At 44.3% G+C, this 19,596-nt stretch overlaps 1 protein-coding gene across 2 annotated transcripts in view; it reads left to right on the plus strand.

Annotated features, from left to right (window-relative positions):
* Nucleotides 1-19,596, plus strand: part of Ctnnd2 (catenin delta 2) — a 654,324-nt gene that overhangs the window by 623,230 nt on the left and 11,498 nt on the right. For both annotated transcript variants that reach the window (XM_035439156.1, XM_035439157.1), the window contains one exon: nucleotides 16,717-16,843. In XM_035439156.1, coding sequence (XP_035295047.1) covers nucleotides 16,717-16,843 — 127 coding nt within the window. The remainder of the gene's footprint in view (nucleotides 1-16,716; nucleotides 16,844-19,596) is intronic.

The following is a 19,596-nucleotide window of genomic DNA, read 5'->3' on the forward strand; positions in this document are numbered from 1 at the left end:
ATATGGCCACTGCCAGGTGTCTATATTTGTTCTAGGTCTGGAATTCACAACCTCATGATGATGCAACAAGCCTTCTTACCCCCTGAGCTGTCTCTCCAGCCAATTCGTGGACTTTGAATCAATCTTCTTCAATTACAGTAGAATACTATATTGATTTTAATTACTAAAATTTCAGACAAGAACTTCATATTTGGTCTCATGTTCTGACAAAACGGATTCTTACAGAAGAACTGTAACCGATGTTCCTGAATGTTTCATCAACTGGTGAAACAACCCTGCCTGATTGGGGATGGCACCTAAGCGGAAGTCCTATGGTCACCCATGTCATCTCAATATGACTCATTCCTCATTTCTGGAAAACATTTCAGCTCAGCTTAGCAGAGAAGCTTGTCATTCCCCGGGTTCCACTCAACATCCATGATTTGGTCATGAGGTGTTAACAGGACTCCCTAACAAGACCAGTCTGTACAAGCAAGGCCTCTTGGGAGTTCTAAGCTGCCCTTGGTGGGTTTTGAAAACAGCTACTCCACCAACCTGAATCATTCTGGGTCATCTTGAGTGATGGCACAGGCCCCTTCTCTGGGTAATTGATTACAGCCCAGCTTTGGAACTCAGGGTACAGTCAGCCCAGCGCTGCCTCCTGTGACACAATTATTCTAATAGAAAAAAGGCAGATGTGCAGTGAGAAGCTTCAAACTAAAGTAGTAGCACATCTGAGTGGAGAAGGGGAATGGAATGGAAAGGCTGACACCTGTGCTCTTTTGGGTCCTTAGCACAAACCCTGCTTGGTCAGTGTAGAAGAGACGGGGCAGTCCCTGCTGTTAGGTAACAGATGCTTCTCCAATCATTTAACATTGTGCTATTGATGCTTGTGACTTTTACTCTAATAAAGTTGAAAGTGCCCCAGAGAAAGCAGACTACTCAGTCTCCCGAGGAGAATTAACTCATCCTTTTGTAAATGCCAGTAACAAACCAAAGATAGATCAAACATCAGAATCAAATTCTTATGAACAATTGAGCAATTGGAAATTAATTAATTACCTCCCCAGGTGATATTTTGTTTTAGGAATGCTGCATCCCCCATGTGAAACATTGGTATCTTCTACCACAAGCTCTTGTGTCCAAGAAGGCTGAACCTCCTATGCTGAAAACCAAGGAACACTATGTTTGTTACAATAATGACACTGGATTTTCTACTGACATGGGAAACAACACACAACTAATTCTAGGTGTCCTTCCTTTCGTTGCCTGGGAGGATAGACTGCCAGGTTCCATCAGCCATGCAGCAATTGAGTAATATGCTTTGGCAAGAGTAGAGCCATGCCCTTTCAGCCTTTCTCACACAGCTCCCCCCCCCTTTCCTTCCTAGTGTGGTTTTTGTTTCATTGGCTGTTGCTACTATCGCACAGACAAAACAGGAAACCAATAAGTGATTATGGAAAGGCAAGGGAATGTTGCCAAGTGCCTCCAATGCCCAAGCCACCATGGGTGACACAGTACTGGCCTTGTTGGAGTCTTCTGATCACTACATACAGGTGACCCAGCTGTTCTGGTCATGCAAACTGAACCTATGGAGCATACATTTAACATCTCTTCATCATATTCATCTTCTGTGCCCCCATGTGAATTAGAAGACTGCTTTGAGAAACTGTCGAGGAAATTCACAGCAAGGTCAAAATTAGAAAATTTCAAATTCTCAGCTTTGCAGTCAGAAGAATGAGGACTGCATTAGAACTTCTGTCACTGTGTTAGCATGCTACTTCTGAGTATCTAAGATAGTGATCAAAAATGCGGTGAGTCCTCTGTAGAAACACACCAAACTACTAGACTGGAAGCCATTGTTTTTATCATGGAACTTGCACACCAGGAGTTTATTAATCCTGCTACTATGCTAAAAAATATTCTTCTCCAAGATGTGACTAGAAAAACATGAAGATTTGGCTCAGGTTCTAAAAATAAATAAAGAAGCAAATACCCAAGACTTATGTCTCAAGGCTTACAATTGCAACTCTTCGAGTGCTTTCTTTCTGAATCACTTGGTGTCAAGTCAGCTTAGCAAAAAAACAGGCTGAGGTTAAACTCAGCTATGAAACATTCCCCTCCATAAATCTTAGGAATTTACGTGGTGATGTTTGTATTGACAAAGAAGGTCTTTCTTCATGAGGTCCCCTGACCTCTAAGAGACAATTCTCAGACTCTCATCATATGATATCTGTCCGAAATCAAATGCACAAATGGGAATAGTAGCAAAAATCAATTGCACAAAAGTGGAAATCGATGTACGTGGCAGTTACTGAACGAGAAGTGACTAAATTACTGCTCTTGCTCAGATAGATCCCCAAGGAAGTGAAACCCATATAGCTGCACCCAAATTAAACATTTCCTCTATAATTCCACTCTGTCACAAAACTTCACTCATACAGTTTGAAGTCACTAGAAAAGCCAACAAGGTAAATGTAAGTTTAAGTGTATACAGGAACTCATTTTGTGCTATTAACTCAAACTGTCCCACTAGTTTTCTGGCAGATCAAGACAGACTGGGTGTTGCTACACCAACCACAAGTTCCTCTTCTCTCTCTTTCCTATGCTGTACCTTTGCCCATACTACACCTGACACGCTGGTTAAATAGAGGAAGAAATGGCTCCATGGAGAGGAAAGCTAGCCTGGTTAGCAGAGTTGCACCTGCCCAGGAGATATGTACACGTTGCCTCCTTCTCTCCTGGGGTCATTGGTATCGTTTGCATGGAAACACAAGTTACTGAGCCTCTCCCATCTGTTGATGGATCACTCATGCCTGGAGTCCTTCACTGGGCTATTCAGACTTGCCCATCAACCCCAGGCTTCTGCTACACCCTACAAGCAAACTACACTAGGTACAAAGGCTGTGTCCAAAGGCTTGCCATTTGGGAAGTTGTGTTTAAAAGGAAATGTTTATGATGAGGAGATCATGTGCAACTCTTGCAAGCGTGTCATGCAGCGGCTTGAACTGAAACTTAAGCCACAAGAGCGACAGTCATTTCACCTCTGTCACTCAATATGTAGATCTCCCTGCCGACACCACTTAGGACAATAGTCCCTGCAGCCCCCAAGTTTTCAGGAGCACACAGCTAATACTCCTTTTGTCTGAAGTCAGATTTTTAAGAATGTGCTCTCTGTCCCACATTTTCTGTCGCAGTGAAAATGCTGAAGTAGTTACCAGTCACTGCAACCTTAACAGCTAACCCACACCCACAGTTCCCTAGTCCTGTGCAAGATCGGTGCACTAGGAAAGACCAAGAAGTCTTCAAATGATCTGTCACAGAGTGAACAATATGAAAACTACTATCAGTGGCCAAGGGAGAAGTAAAGTCAAAGAATGCAGAATCTTGATGCTTCTTTTTGGTGCTACCCATCTGGTGGTAGGGTGACACCCCTGACATGCTTCCAGTGCACTCCCAAGAGGGACACTGAAGCCCCATTTCCGAAGCTCCCACCAGCATGCCCTGAGTGCCTTGATCCCAGTCCGACCAGTAAGCAATCATTTCAATATTCATTTGGCACACAACTTAGTTCCTAGTTCCTTATGGGTTCTGGAAATTTCTAAGGGAATTTGTTCATTTTGAGTTTCCTTTCCCTGTTGCATAAGAATGTGATTCTCAACAGTTGTTTCTTGAATGCTTTACATGTATTTTTCCTGGACTCAATTCCAAAATAGATCTGTTTTTCTTGTTCATGGTTGGAGATTCTGAAGCTATTTTCTCTGAAAACAAACAGGGGGTATGTCTGTTTCCCTCCTTCCTGTTCCACCAGCCTCCTCTATTCATTCTTGCTCTGTAGGTACACATTCTCCTTGTATTGTCTTTGTCTTCTCTCCTGACCACCCTGTTACACTGATATCTCCCTTACACTTGAGTTTCCAATTAAGGTTGGAGTTTATATCTGCCCAGCTTTTATATTTCTGTGCATCTTACAGTCTGTCCCTTGGATGTGGTCCTGGCAGCTATCCTCATTTCTTTCTTTTTTTATATAGATTTTATTTAAATTAGAAACAATCTTATTTTACATATCAATCCCAGTTCCTTCTCCCTCCCATCCTCCCACCCTCCCCTCACCATCCTCCATCCCATCCCCCATCCACTCCCCAGGGAGGGTGAGGCCTTCCATGAGGGATCATCAAAATCTGTTAAGTCATTTGGGGCAGGGCCTAGGCCCTCTCCTGTGTATCTAGGCTAAGAGAGTATCCCTCCATGGAAAATGGGCTCCAAAAGTCCTTTTGTGCACTAGCGATACATACTGGTTCCACTGCCAGAGGCCCCATTCACCGCCCAGTGCTCCTAGCTGACACCCACATTCAGGGGGCGTGGTTTGTTCCTATGTTGGCTCCACAGCTGTCAGACTGGGGTCCTGGAATCATTTCTAAGTGGAGAATTGTCTAGATGAGTTAGGGAGGACTGCCAGCTATATCCTTAACCTTCATGGTTAATGTTCCAACACCATAGAGCTTTCATTTGCTGCTCAGGTAGCCATCCTTAATTGCTTTATGGGTGGGTAGGTCAGTTCTTCCCCCAGGAACACTCAACACCCTTCATACCTGTGGCTCTGGGATGCTATAAGACTTATAGCCATACCAGGCATTCGTGAGACCATCTCCTCTGTTGAGTAGGTATCCATTAGCAGGATCTCATTTGCCCATGTCTGGTAGTAAAGGTCTATAATCTCAGCTATTCTAGAAGCTGAGGCAGGAAGAGCACAAACTCAAGCCTGCTTAAGCAACAGAGTACGATCCTGTCTCAAACTGTGAGTAAGAAATCACGGTGGAACTGCAGCTTGGTGGTAGAGCTCACATATGCAGGTCCCCAGGTTCAACTCCAAGTACTGCAAAGCCTTAAGGAAATTAAATAAAAAGCTGTCCTATACAAGATAGGCTGGGGCATATTGTCTAGATGCCTGTCCAGGAAGAAATGAAAATGAAGTTTGTAGATCAATCGCTGACATTTCACCTGGGAACCACTCTCCTCTGGGTTTTTTATCACGAATTGCCTTGTTTTTCTCTTACCCTGGAAGACATTGCTTCTCCATCTTTTCTTAAGTCCCTGATCTTCTCTGGGTTATCTTTGCTTCGCATCTTATCCTATGAATATAGTTGATCTCTTCCGCTCTCATCTGCATGCATGTGAATACCACTGGTACCCACATTCATCTCTTTATGTGCTCTGTCTCCTGCATTTAAATCTACATGAGAGCCTAGCTGTAGAGATGCTATATGATGTTTCCACATGGGTAGCTACCCCCCCCATAGTCCTCACACCAGTACTTAGCTCTCAGTAACATCCCCAAAGCTATTCTTCCTCCTTCATTTTGGGTGGGGCCCCTCCTTGGTTTTTTTGCACCATCTTTACCATCTTCAGAACGCTCTTCTAATTCCATATTAGGCCTTGCCGGTCTCCTGTAGAGTCCAGTTTCTCCTGGTCTCTGAGCTTCTCTCAATCTATCCCTGGGTTCTTTACTTTAGCCTCTCTAACCTTGCTTCTCCTTGTCCTTCTTCTGCAAGCAAACCCAGAATCTTTGCATTGCCTAAATACAGGTTAGCTCTTCAGTCTGTCTCCACTCCCTCCAAGCCTAGCTACTTATAACTCCAATTTAGCTCTTTCATCTGCCAGGAAACATTCATGACTCTCTGGAACTCTCTGGGGTAGGAAACAATAGTTTCACTCCAGGGCTCAATGATGGTCGCTGTGGATGCACTGAAATACCCATCCCTTCTCCATCTCTCCATCACAAGCCATACCTGTCACTTTCTCTCTGCTCAGCTCATACTCTGCTCCACACTTGTCAACACTTGCTGTATGATAACAGCCATGTGTCTGCCTCCGGATTCAGGCTTGGCAGGGTATGTTCAGTGTCTACCTCCATTTCCCTGTGTGGGCTGTTCTGCAGGAGGTGGGTGGGACCCAGGTGAGTTTCCACGTTACCGATTGCTTACGAATGTTCATGAGACCTGACTTACAATGTCCAAATGATGTGTTTAAAGCCATCTATTCAGATGCATAAACATGAAGGCTAGACTTTATTCAGTTTTATCCCATATTTAGCTTTAATCAGAACACAGAGGATGTAGTTAAAATAAAAACCGTTAAAGTCAGCTTTTTAAATGTTTCTAATTGAAATAGATTTTTTGTTATATACCTGTGCATGGTATGCACAAACATATGTAAATACAACCTACTGGATCCATTTTTGTTGGTGCTGTGAATATGGTTTCAAGGACTCTGCATTGAACAGCCAGTAAGTGGGCCCATCCCAGAGAGAGGCTAATTCGCCTTTTCCCTGTAGTCATTAGTTGCCTGTAGTTCTTTGCCTAGGACTGGGACACTGGGAAATTTCCCCCTTCCACATTAACAGGTCCATTGATAGTGCCATTGCTTTGATCTTGTTTATGCAGCCATTTCCAGGAGAGGCTGTTTCACAGCACTTCCTGGAATCCTGGCTCTTACAGTCTTTCTGTCCCTCGATGTTCTCTGGACCATAAATACAGGAACTATTTATGATGTAGACGGATCTATTGTGGCTGAACTCTGACAGTCCAGTGATCTAGTTGTCTCTAGTTGTGTTTTTCTATGATGGTCTCCATTGGCTGTAAAGAGGAAGTTCTTTGACAAGAGTTGGTAGTTGCACTTATCTGTAGGTATAAGAATGTTTAGAATATAGTGAGGAATTATGCGGGCAATGTGGCAGTATGAGATTCTTTTCTAAGATCTGTGACCTCACCAGCCCTGGGAGGCTGGCTTGAGTGAGTTCCAGTACAAGGCATGATTTGCCTCATGCTGAGTGGGCCTTAAGTTAAATTAGACAGCTGCTGCTTGCCACCAACATGTGCACGGACTTACTGCATCTTTAAGTATACCTTGCCAGGCTGGGAGCTGTCATGGTTCATAGGTGCTGCAGCTGGGTGGTACTGCTTAATTGTTTCTGTCCCTTGGCAGCCTGCACAGTACTTTCTGGAATTACAGAAGCTAAGCCACAGGAAGAGGCTGTCGTGTCAAGTGGTGTCTTCAGCAATAGGGGCCCACCCTCAGCTCCTGAGAAGCAACCAAGGGCTACACCAATGGTCTATATCGTTTGGGGAGTCACCTCGACTTCCCTAACTAGCTGTTTAAAGGGAGTTTTCTTGTGCCTGATACTAGCGTTTAGTCAGTCTATGGTTCTTGTGGGGAACATTGTCAATCCAAGTAGCTCAGATCATTTTCACATGCTCTTACACACAGGTATGCAAACACATATATCCATATGTGTTGTGTATAATTTTAGGTAAATATAAAATAATACTATCTGTCAAGGCTTTATCCAACAACCTTGGTGTTATTTGTCCCTCCTTCTCCTTCTTATTGGCGTCCCTTCTTCTCCCTAGTTTTAGCCCCATCCCAATGACTGTGTTTGCCCCTCCATATCACCTGTATCCTCTCGGGAACGCCTCTCCCCACCCCATATGATCCCTTTATACTTTCCTGGTTCTGTGCCTGCTCCATCCTGTATACTCATATGTGAAGCTTTGGAGCTAGAAACCACAGATAAGACAGAACATGTGGCATTTGTCTTTCTAGGTCTGGGTCACCTCAGTGTGATCTTTTCTAGGTCCATCCATTTCTTTTCAATTTCACGGTACCATTTTTCTTTACATCTGGGGAGTATTCCACTGTGTATAAGTGCCACATTTTCGTTCTCTGCCCCTCTGTTAAAGCACTTATGGCCCAGCTACCTCACTCCTTGGCATTTGCCCGAAGGACTCATCCTTCTGCTCCACAGTTACTTCCTCAGATGAGTTCATTGCCATCCTATTCACGAACAGGAAATGAAAGTCTACTTTTTATTTCAAGCCCCCAGAGGGACACCAGAAAAGAGTCTGGTTTGATCTTCTTCTGGTTTCTTAAGGTCTTTGTTTTTCTTCTGTTGGTACCTATTGAATACTGACAAGTAATGGTTTATCCTCTTTGACTAAAGTCCATGCGTTTCTTTAAACCTGTCAGGTCGTCTTGATGATAATAGGTCTTCAGAATTAGCCCAACTGAATTAAATCGAGTTCATAAAATTGATTTATAAGTATTTTCTTTTAAAAGACAGTGCTTCAGAAGAGCCACATCCTTGTATATACTGTACCTTTAAAGCACAAATCAATTTAATTAAAATTCTTTAAAAGCAACAGAGCTGAAACAAAGTAATGAAAGCCAGGGGTCTGTCAGGTAGTGTTTATTTCTGCATTAAACTGCAAATACTCCCCTTTGGCCCTTAACATTTAGTTTAAATATTTAACACTAATAGCTTCTAGAATCGTTGGTGGAATTAACTTAAATGAATCCTTAACAAACAGTTTACCTTTAAAATAGAGATAATTTTAGAGTATTACTACAAAGAACAGCAGAAGGTATCATTGCTATGCAAAATCTGGCTTGGTCTTCAATCACAATGACTGTGTATCTGACACTCTACCTCTGTTGTTTCTATACTAGTGAGTATTTTCTATTGAAATAAAGACAGAAGGAGGTAACTCCACGAGTTCAGCATACTTTCTTTCTCTGCTTAGTGAAGTTACACAAATGAGTTCATTTCACCTGAAACGCTTCGGAAAACAGCACATCTCTGGGCAAGCATTTTTCATATATGAGGGCAGTTTGAGTTTTTTCAGAAGCTGGCCACAATGTCTGCTTTGACTATTATTTGAACAATTGCATTCCTGGTGAAGAAGTCCTGGATGCGAGTGAGTGTGACAAGCTCTAAGTATATGAGGTTGATGAGTGGACGAGCCTGAGTCACTAAAAGCCCGAAGGATTTGCAACATACATTCCCTTCAGTCTCAAGTCACTCAAAGAAAATTAGAATTGACAGGTTGTGTGAACTGTAGAGCCTTCAAGGACAGCAAAGGCAAAAAAATAAAAAACTTGTTTTTGTTACTTTAACATCAAGTAGTTTCTGCATGTCCACTGAGAAATCCTTGTTCTGAAGCCAAATAAATCTTATCAGGGGAAGAAAATTTGAGAGCTGTTTACAAAGCAAGAACAGGGTCAGTGGCCATACATCAGCTACCACTGTTGTGTGTGTGTGTGTGTATGTGTGTGTGTGTGTGTGTGTGTGTGTGTGAGAGAGAGAGAGAGAGAGAGAGAGAGAGAGAGAGAGAGAGAGAGAGAGAGAGAGTGAGAGAGAGTGTGTGTGTGTGTTGGGTTTCAGCTGATGTCCCCTATGTAAATAAACAATGCTTATTGTCAAAGTCAATTATTTACTAAACCCCATGCCAGTCAGACGTGTCTCTTTATCTTGAGGAAAGAGCTTGCCAAATCTAAATTCGAAGCATAGAATGCTGTACAATAAAACTGGCTTTGGAGAGAATGTTGTGAACACAGCTGTCAACGTTTACCTTATCTGGACTGTCTTCTCACTCTGACATAGTCTCCAAAGCTCATCTTCCAGAAGTAGAGGCCAGAGGCCACAAAACAAGTAACTCAAAGTCCTGTGCCCTGCTAACCCTACCTTTTTAGTGAGAATTTGCTATGGCACCCCATTTTCTCTCTCCTGAAGACCAAGTCTCCAACTTTCCTATGAGCAGCTGTTGAGACACTTCTCTTCCTTCTACCCTTCCCATAAACTCTATTCTGTGGTCTGAGCCAACTCATCCCCCAAACAACCCTTCCTCTAATGTAAATTATAGTTGCCCATCCTTCTGTGATTGAGTGGGAGTCAGGAGAAGGTGGATGGGAGTCTGCACAACCCCATATCCCAGTTCTCATTCTATCTCACCCAAATACTCTCCACCCCTCTGGATAACATGGTTAGCAAACCTTCTGGGATGTGACTCTTGTCATCACTGTTCCCTAGCCAGTAAGGGTCCCACCAGGTAATGCCTTCAGGAACCAGCCCCTCGGTATGTTAGGCACACTTTTGCAGTGGGCATGTCTGTGCCCAACCTTGAAGGAAACTGGAGCACAACTAATGGGAAATGTGATGTGTTCTCCCTTCTCACCCTTTTATCCTCAGCTCTCCCGAGGGTTTGTGGCTGGGGGAAGCTGAATGTCTTCACTCTGGGCAGGGACTTACATTTTCTGAAATGGTAGAGATGAAAGAGCAGGACCACATGTACTAAAAAATGGACATGGAATTGGCATTAATCCAGGGGTCAAGTGTACAGGTAGACTGATGCTTCAGAACTGCTCTGCAGGTTAGATAAAAAAAGGAGGCAAGTTCATATACTCCACACTGAAACAGGCAGCCCTGAGAAGCCACCACTGACATGGATGGAGCCAAGCTGAAGGCTTCCTTCTGAACTCTTTCAGCTAAACCAATGCTGTTTTGCAGCCCAGCCGTGTGTATGTTGTAGACCAACAACAGAAAAAGATTCTCCTGTGATTACTTTCTGCTAAAACAATGCCAAAAAGATCATAAGGCTCTGATCACCCTCATGATAGAACCAGAGAATACAGGGACTGTAGAGCTAGTGGCAGCACCTATGGAATTGATCCGTGCTTTGTGTTGCAATAATTACAGCTATTATCTTACAGCATAAACTCCAACTAGCATATGTCAGGCATAGCTGTGTTCCGGCATTAAGCCCAGCAGCAGAATTTCAAAACCCAACAAGGCTCTCCGCCTCACAGCTGGGAGACAGGCAGACCTGATTGCTGCAGTCTGTGGTGTGATGAGAACATGCAGTGTTAGTGGGAAACAGAAACTGTAGCGTGTTTCCTAGATGCTCCCAAGCCTTGGAGGTGGCACATGTTTAGCTGTTGTGATTTGATGCACCTGCATTTCCTGCCTCCTGTTTACCTGGCACAACACAGCCGGGTTGGTATACTGAGCAGATTGTAAGAAGGAAGGCACTGTGCCAGGTCTCTGAGCTAATAGCTAGAAGGTGTGCACATATGAAAGTGAATCAGAGTCAGCAAAGCTCCATACACAGGTGTGACCACAGCTAGAGGGTGTGCACATGTAAAAGCGAATCACAGAGTCAGTGAAGCTCCATACACAGGTGTGACCACAGGCAGAAGGTGTGCACATGTGAAAGCGATTCACAGAGTCAGCAAAGCTCCATACACAGGTGTGACCCGGCTGAGTATGAGTTTGGTGTCTCTCAGCTTTGAGATAGTGACCTATTCTTGTTCCCATAGACGTCCATGTTGCAAATGCTTACGTGACACTCCCAAATACACGAGGAGACTGACAAACTTAGTGTTTATTTACATGTGTGTTCCACCTAGCTGTCACCTCAACCTTTGTAGACAAGCTATAGGCTTGCAAATAGGGTGAGTCATTAGCATCAACCACAGGGACAAGGGAGTTTTTGCAGGGAGTTGTGCCTCAGCCTTCCTCAGAACAATGCAAACAGAGTGGCAAGGGCTGATGTGCAGGTGTTGCTACATCTTAAGCCCCATGCTCATGAGTTCTGTTGCCCTTGTTCTATGGAGGAGAAAGTAAAACAGATTCCACTGACCCTGTCAAGAGGAGCTGAGTCCTCAGAGCCTTCGACCCCACCTCTCCATGGTGTGAGCCCTCTCCAGTAGGGGAGGCAGTGATCCTAAGAGCAGTTTTGGCCTTGACCAGCAGCTCTGGCTCAGCCTTGTGAACACAGCTAGCAAATTTCATACTGATATGGTTTAGTGCCTTGTGATTTCCCTAATAAGAAGTTATGAGGCAAAGGTGTGCTGTCCTAAGCAGTTTGTAAGCCACTCAGTCTCGCATCCCACACTGTCAGGGAGGTCCCTCCACTAATAGCATTCTGTTTGGGAATTTTCACAATTATAAGATGAAGGGGTTGGGGAAATGGCTTAGCAGGTGAAGGGTCTGTGGTGCAAGCATGAGGACATGAATTCAGATCATCAGCATAGAAAGTCTGGTGTACAGTGCACATCTGTCTATGTCTCATTGCTAGGAGGGAGAGACAGCATTCCTGGGGGAATGCTGACCAGCTAGTCTACCCAAGTGGTAAACTGGTAGAACTGACTCATAAATAAGATGGAGAGGGAGAAAGACACTAAAGATTGATCTCTACCCCCCACGCATGCACTTATGGGTATACAAGTATACAACATGCATTGTGTGTGTGTGTGTGTGTGGTGTGTGTGAGGGGTGCTGTGTGTGTGTGTGTGTGTGTGTGTGTGTGTGTGTGTGTAGTATGTGTGGCGTATGTGTGTGCATGTGTCTGTGGTGTGTGTGGTTATCAAGCTCACATGCACACACATCATAGTCCTTCTCCTACAGGACCTAGCTACCATCACAAAGCACTAGTGTTCCTGGGATGGCTCATAAAGTTTACCTGCTTCCCCTGGCTTAGAACCCCTGAAAATTCCACTGTAGAAAGCCACAGTGTTGGGAGATAATACACTTCTTAGAGAAACACATAAGAAACTGTGACACAGAAGCCTGAACTGATGGGAAGACAACAGGAGGATATGTAAAAGGGTTAGGTGATTCCTAGTGTCGAGTTAAGGCTCTGGACTTTTCTTTGAATTTCTGTTTCTATCTACTTGGGACAATTGAGCAGCCTCCAGTTTTAAATTTAATGTGTTAAAAATAAAAACCAATTTGAGGTGCCAGATATCATATCACATTTTTGACGGCTTAGCTGGGTCTCTCATTAAAGGGCACATCTTCTGGGTCACTGCTTGAGTTTGCAGAGTCACAGACATTTAAGAAGTTCCTTATCATCAGCATTGAGGATTAACAGCTCTTCCCTAGCTACTGTGGCCATTCCTCATTCTCCAGTTCTCTTCCCTGAGCTTTCTTATCTCAGCCCAACAAGCCATAGGAATGGTACAAAGGAATCTTTGGGTAAGCATTTAATAGAATAGAATACAAACACACACAAACACACACACACAAAAAAAAAATATGGCCAAGAATGAGTTAAAATTTGACCTAGACAAAGTAGTGAGCAAAGATACAAATGATAAACAAAAAGATCTCCCAGAGTTATGTATTTGTTTAAACCAGTTTTAAGTCTTTATAAGTGACAACCACAAGTTAGTAAATGATAGTTCACTGCCAGCTAGATTATAAGTGTGCACATGGCTAGTGGGATCATGTTCAGTTAGCAGTAATATTCCCCTCAAAAATATGTCTTTATTTTCTGAGCTTATTTAGAACACAAAGAATCAAATGATCAAAACTTTAAACAGTAAAGGATGTGGGGAGCAGTGAGGCTTCACAGTAGCTAATGAGCCAGAATTTGTTCTTGTACACAGCTGTGATCCATCTGCACCTGGTTCAGCTGCACACTGGTCTCTAGTATCCAGTATGACACCAGGCTAAGACATTTGTATGCATGTGCCATCAGAATAGAATGGTTTTTCAAGACAGGGTTTTTCTGTGGCTTTGGAGGCTGTCCGGGAACTAGCTCTTGTAAACCAGGCTGGTCTCGAACTCACAGAGATCCACCTGCCTCTGCCTCCTAAGTGCTGGGATTAAAGGTGCACCACCCAGCCAGAATAGAAGTCTCAATGTCCCATCCAGGCTTTTTCAGATGCAGCCATATCAAAGTTCTACAGCTTGACTGTTGCAAGATTCCTGTTTCACTGAATGAGAGAGAAGAAGGGAAAAATCACCTCTCATCCATGGTTGTTGTTTGTATAGTGTGTGTGTGTGTGTGTGTGTGTGTGTGTGTGTGTGTGTGTGTACATGCAGGCACACATGCACTTGTATGTATACATGTATGAAGTGTGTATATGTGTGTTACATGTGTGTATGTGTGTGGTATGCATGTGTATAGGATTCTTCTCTGATCGCTCTATGCTTTATAGATTGAACAGGGTTTCTTCCCTTTCCCAGTTCAGCCCAGAGTTCACCAGTCTAGCTGCCAGAGTGTTCTGGGGATTTAATTTCATTTCTGGAGGTCTGGGGTCACAGGTGGACCAACACATCTGCTCAGCATTTCCATGAGTGCTGGGGATCTGAACTCCAGTCCTCATGCTTGCTTTGTGTGGCATGCACTGAACCTTCTCTTCAGTGGGAAGCCCCCTGCTTCCCACTTAGCTCTGAACTGAGCCCCCACCACACACACTTCCCGTTTTCAACCCCCTCCTGTCTCTTCTCCTATTGTCTAAACTATATTCCTTGCTTTAGGCTAATAACCTCATTTCTATTGAGAAAACATGCAAAACCAAGAGGGGAGATTTTCACCCTCATGTGCCTGAATCTCCCCACTTCCCTATCTCTTGTCTGGATAGCCTGTCTCCTCACCCTTTCCTCCTGGCCAGCAATGTCTTGGTGCACTGCATACTACCAGTCCTATACCATCCTCTAATGCCCGCCCCTAGTCACCAGCTTCTTTGTCTTGGATGCTGTTATTCCCATCAGCACACAGAATGCCAGAGTGACTTCCAGTCCATCTTGTAAAGCATCTCTCCATCCCTCACTTTCTCCAAGCCCCATTTTGCTGCTTCCCTCAATTCTAGAAATTTTCCAGGAGCTGTCCACATTTAGTCTTCCCTATAAATTCATATTGTCCTCTGAGCCCACCTGGGTTAGACTTTACCAAACTTCTCAAAGTACTTCTGTCCCCAACACAGTGGTTTCCACCTCTCTTGAGAACAGTGGGGGTGCTCATCCATGCCATTTACTCGGTCTTCTCTTATCCTTTTACTCCTCTTTCCTTGCCTGATGTTGCAGCTGTCTCCACCTCCACCCAGATGTTCAGTTTGGTTCCTCTCAGCCTCCTTCGAAGCTGCTTTGACTCTGACTACTGGAGCATCCCTGGGCTCTCTTAGCCTCTGCTTTATGTTTTTCTTAATTTACATTCGCCCTCCTGGTTCTTTCTGTTCTCTTGCCTGGGATAATATCTGTGTTGTGAACACCAGAACGTTACCTCTGATCTTGCTCCTGAGACAGATTTGGAGATTCTGCTTGATTCTTTATCTTGCAACCATGTCTTTCAGGCATCTCTAATCCAACATCCTCCCAAAGCAGTCTTGGTTTTCCTTCGGAAACTGCTTCTCTCTTAATTCTTTTCAGGAGCAGCACCTCCAGCCCCAGTGGATCACAGCAGAAACACATCATGAAGCACAATTTTTCTGTGTGGCCAAGGCTTCAGATCTTCCAACAGAGATTCAAACATTCCACTTCTCCCCCAAGATCTCCATCTGAGTCAGTTGCTGATGTGCTCGCTGCCTCCCTCCAGAGCCACTGCTTCTGCTCTTAGTCTATAAGCTGTCTTCCATTCCCAACACTCAGGCCAGAAGGCTTTGTGTCTTCCTATACCCTTGATCACCCCTCAGTCACAGCAACTGTTCCATTTGTCTTCACATCTCTTTTTCCTTGACTCAGAAGCCACATTTAGTGACTGGCTCCACATAATCCCAATAGTGTCAACTCTTCAAAGTGCTTCCTTGACCGAATTTCACAATGCAGCCACACTAGCACTCTCTTCTAACTGCTGTTTTTTCTCCCAAGTATAAGAAATTCACTTTTAATAGCAGCATCTTTAACTTGCTTCCTTTTTTTACTTAGAGTAGCCTCACTACCTTCTTTCTCCATGAAATATATAATCCAGCTCTTGGAACTGTTACTACAATCTTGCCTCACAGTCACTTACCCAGGGTGTTAGGTAACCTCTTTCAAATGATCCTACTTCTAGTCCTGGCTTTATCCCATGAGTAAGAACAGGAATTATCAAAATCAGATAAACAAAGCCATAAACAAAGATTGAAGTGAGTATGAATTTTGTTCTTAATTTCCATCTATTAATATTTGCAATGATTCCCCATAGAACATCAAATTTTTTTTGAAATCTAAATATTATTTTTTAAAGAGACAAACTAAAAGAGTTGTCTCCATGAAGAGGGAATTAACAGCAGGGCGAGTGCCCATTGTTCTTTCTTGCTATGCCAGCACTACTTGGGACAGTACTTTGATAGACATACAATTGAATTAAAGAATAAAGACTGGAAGGAAGGCCTATGACATGTTAACAAGAGTTAACATGTTAACTCTGTAGTTGGGAGGACTTAAGTCATCAGCTATTTTAATTTTCTTCCTTGTTCTCTATGAATTCATAAATGACCCATAATGTGTTTGTATGGGTCTTCTAATAAAATGGTATATATGCATCTCCCATGAAGACCAGACAGAGGAAGGCTAGGGAAGATGTGGTGGGAAACATTTTGAGGATGCTCTGATCGGAAGTGGAATTCCCAAGATTGCCAGGGAATGCACCATCCATCCAGTGTCTTACCAGAGCCTTGAGGTCCTGAGTCAGGAGTGTTGGGCTTCTGTGACACAGGAAGAGGTTGGAAATGATGTAAAGGGGATAAATGATATGGTACAATGCTGCCTTGGGATACTGTTGTTTGCAGATCTGTCCTGGGTATAAGAAAGTAACACTTGAGAAAGGTTCAGTAGTGAATGGGAATGGAGAGAAAGCAGGCAAAGATAGACAATTGGAGCTGTCTGACATTCTGAGCAGTGTATTTGCCTTTAAAAATGCACATGGCCAAAACAAGTTGACACAGAAACCATTATTCAATATTTGTGTTGGGGGGGCAGACACAAATGGCCCACCTGCCAGGGCCAGGCTGGAGGAAGAGGTGTGTCCTCAATTCCCACTGCTCTGGGTTAAGGCTTGGTGATGTGCGGGGCTCTGTAATCTCTTCTGACACCTGCAGAAATGCTCTGCAAATTCAGACGCCTGGAACTCTGCAGAGTCAGGAGGTGAAGCATCACCCTGCCTTCTCTGGTTAATAGGAGTACGCTGTCTTTTGCAGGATGGATGGTCACAGTATCACTTTGTAGCCTCATCTTCAACCATTGAGAGGGATCGACAAAGGCCCTACTCCTCCTCCCGCACACCCTCCATCTCTCCTGTGCGTGTGTCTCCCAACAACCGCTCAGGTAAGGACCAGCCCAGGACTTGGTTTCTTTCTGAGCCAAGGGACTCACGCCTGCCCACTCATCTAGACACCACACTGAGAACAGCTGTCTGGTAGTGTGTGGGCATGTGTTGTTATGGTGGCAGCTCCATTGGCTACACACAGACTGGGAACCAATCTCAGATGAGCTTGCTTCCTGCCTATGGGATGCCCTCATTCTCTCAATAAGGAAGGAGTCTAAAGGAAGCAGGAAAGACTTCACACGTCACAGTTACGTAAGTGCTTCTAACTATCCCTTACCCAGCTCACTTATTATAAACTATGAACCATCAATACATTTGTATCACGGTCAACTTCTACTTGTAATTTTTCCCTCATTTTGCCTAATTCCCTAGCACTTAAATTTTGATCTCGGTTCATTTCTAGAATACTTCATATGATTTTTCCAGTCATTCTGAGTAAGCCCAGAGATGAGATGGAAATCTTAGTACCATAAGCATCCTATTGTTCCCTTCCTCCAAGTATAGGGTTTTAAGCTTATCTTTCCCTGTCTGAATGGTTATTTCTTGGATTGTGTAATGACTGAAGACTAAATAATCAGATGTCCCCACGCATACCCTGATGTCTAGGCTCTTATTTGTGGCAGCTTTCTCTTCCCTGCCTTGACCCCAACCCCCACTGAGGAAGTCCTGTTCTCTGAAACAGCATTTTGGAGGGTTGGGCAGAAAATCTGCCCATCAACATGACTTTTGTGTCCCTGAGGATGACTGTCCTTAAACTTTACATCAGATTTACTGTCATAGGGTTGAGGGAAAAAGCAGGGACAAAAAGGGGAATTTTGAATGAAATCAATTACCCTCTCCATGTTCCCTGAAAGTCTGTGTATTCAAGGTGTAGTTGTCACTTGGGACATTTGATCCAAGCATAGATGAGAGGGAGGGACCCCCATCACTGGGAAGCACAGAAGCGGACACATACTTTTAAATTCTACAATTTTTAAAGCTTAAAGAACACCTAGGACACACAAGGAGGGTGGCACTACCCCACTAAGAGCTACACTCAACCAACCAGAGTCAGGAAGCTGTAGGGATAGAGTAGATGGGAAGGTGTTGGGGTGTGGAAGAGCCATGCCTGTAGTCCGAAGGCAAAGGCCACCCTGGGGGAGCCATTCCACAAGTGCTTTGCCGTGGCATTTCCTGGGCCAGGCACATCAAGACACCTACTAAACATTTGTTCGCATGATTTGGTATTTCCTGGAGCTTAACCCTGATTTACTAAAGACTGGGGGCATCACCGCGTTCAAGGTCTCAGGAGATAATTACACACTCCATGTAGCTTAATAAATGTCACCATCTGTGCAGTATTAGGCTCTCATTTTAGACGCTTTGGTCAAAAGGCTCCAAAATCCTGTGTCTTCTTGATTGATAGCACTAACTCCTAAATGGCCAGGTTCTGTGCAAGGATAGCCAGGAACAGAGGAACAAGAACAAAGGAAGGATTCTCCCAGAAGAGAAATGTTGAGCAGTAGAGAGAGAAACGGGGTGTTGTGGAAGTAAGTGAGACCCCCCACCACCACCACACCGCAGCTGACAAGAAGGGGACAGAATGGACTGAGTACAACCGAGCTGGGGCTTGTTGGAGCCTGAGTCGTTCCCAAAATAATTCTCCTTTAAGCTCAGGATCCTAAAGATGTATAAAATGCAGAGCCCCTTTGCTGTGTCCCGGGTCTCTCATCCAGCCTGAAATGGACAGCATCCCAGTCCTACTCTGTTCTCCGCCTTCATCAGCCCCGGATCCCTCTGTGTAGAGCCAGAGTCCCTGTGCAGCAAGGAAATGCACCCTTGAGTCAGAGCACTAAGATTTCTCTTGTGACCAGGAGAGACACTGCAGGTGATCATGTCCAATGCCCATGGATTCCCACTGGGTGCTTTGACCCAACTGGTGTTGTACGGAGTTCAAGCATCTATGTTTTAGGAATTTGGGAAATTCTTTCTGATGGGTAGTTGGGATTGGAAACCTCCAGGTACCTCAAGAGCTGAGCAGTGAGCCTTTGTTTCATTTTGATCAGGTTGGGATGTGTAGTGAGACTCTTTACGGACAGCCAAACAGCACCTCTACTTACTTCCCCCACGTTTGGATGTGACTTCTCCCAAATCCTTCCAACTCAGATTCTCATGTATCTGTATATCTATTTCCCTACTCTACTGGGATGCCCCAAGTTTATCAAACAGGGCACAGTTCACATCCCTGCATCCTGCAATGTCTGGCACTGGGATTTGTACAGAGTTGATTAAGTTTGACAGAATCCAATGGCTCACAGGGTGGAAAGAGGCTCATTGGGGGGGGGGGGAAGCAAATCCTGTGTGCTGGAGCTGAGGAACCCTGCACAGGATTCGAGAGATGCTCTAAAAGGTAAACTGAGGCATGGCTGGAAAGGTGGCTTAGACACTAGCAAAGATGGCTTCATGTTAACAGTCAGCTGTTAAAAAAAAGAAGTGCAGCCTTAGTCATCACCAGGTCTGCTTGTTAAGAGTGGACTCCAAGGGCTTTCTGGGGAAAATTCAAACCAGCAAGGTTAAGGGTTATGTGGAGAATCACCAGATCCTTGGGCAGATCTCTGGGTAAATCAAGATTATGGAACGATGCCCTGGGGTTTAGGAAGTCAGAGGAAAATGGAAGATAAAAGCACACAGGGGCTGAGGTCTTCAAACTGCACATGATGCCCCCTTCATGGTGGGAACAGGCCTGGCCCACACCCCTGTAGCACTAACACTA

Source organism: Cricetulus griseus, chromosome 2, assembly GCF_003668045.3.
Source record: "Cricetulus griseus strain 17A/GY chromosome 2, alternate assembly CriGri-PICRH-1.0, whole genome shotgun sequence".
Taxonomy (NCBI): Eukaryota; Metazoa; Chordata; class Mammalia; order Rodentia; family Cricetidae; genus Cricetulus; species Cricetulus griseus.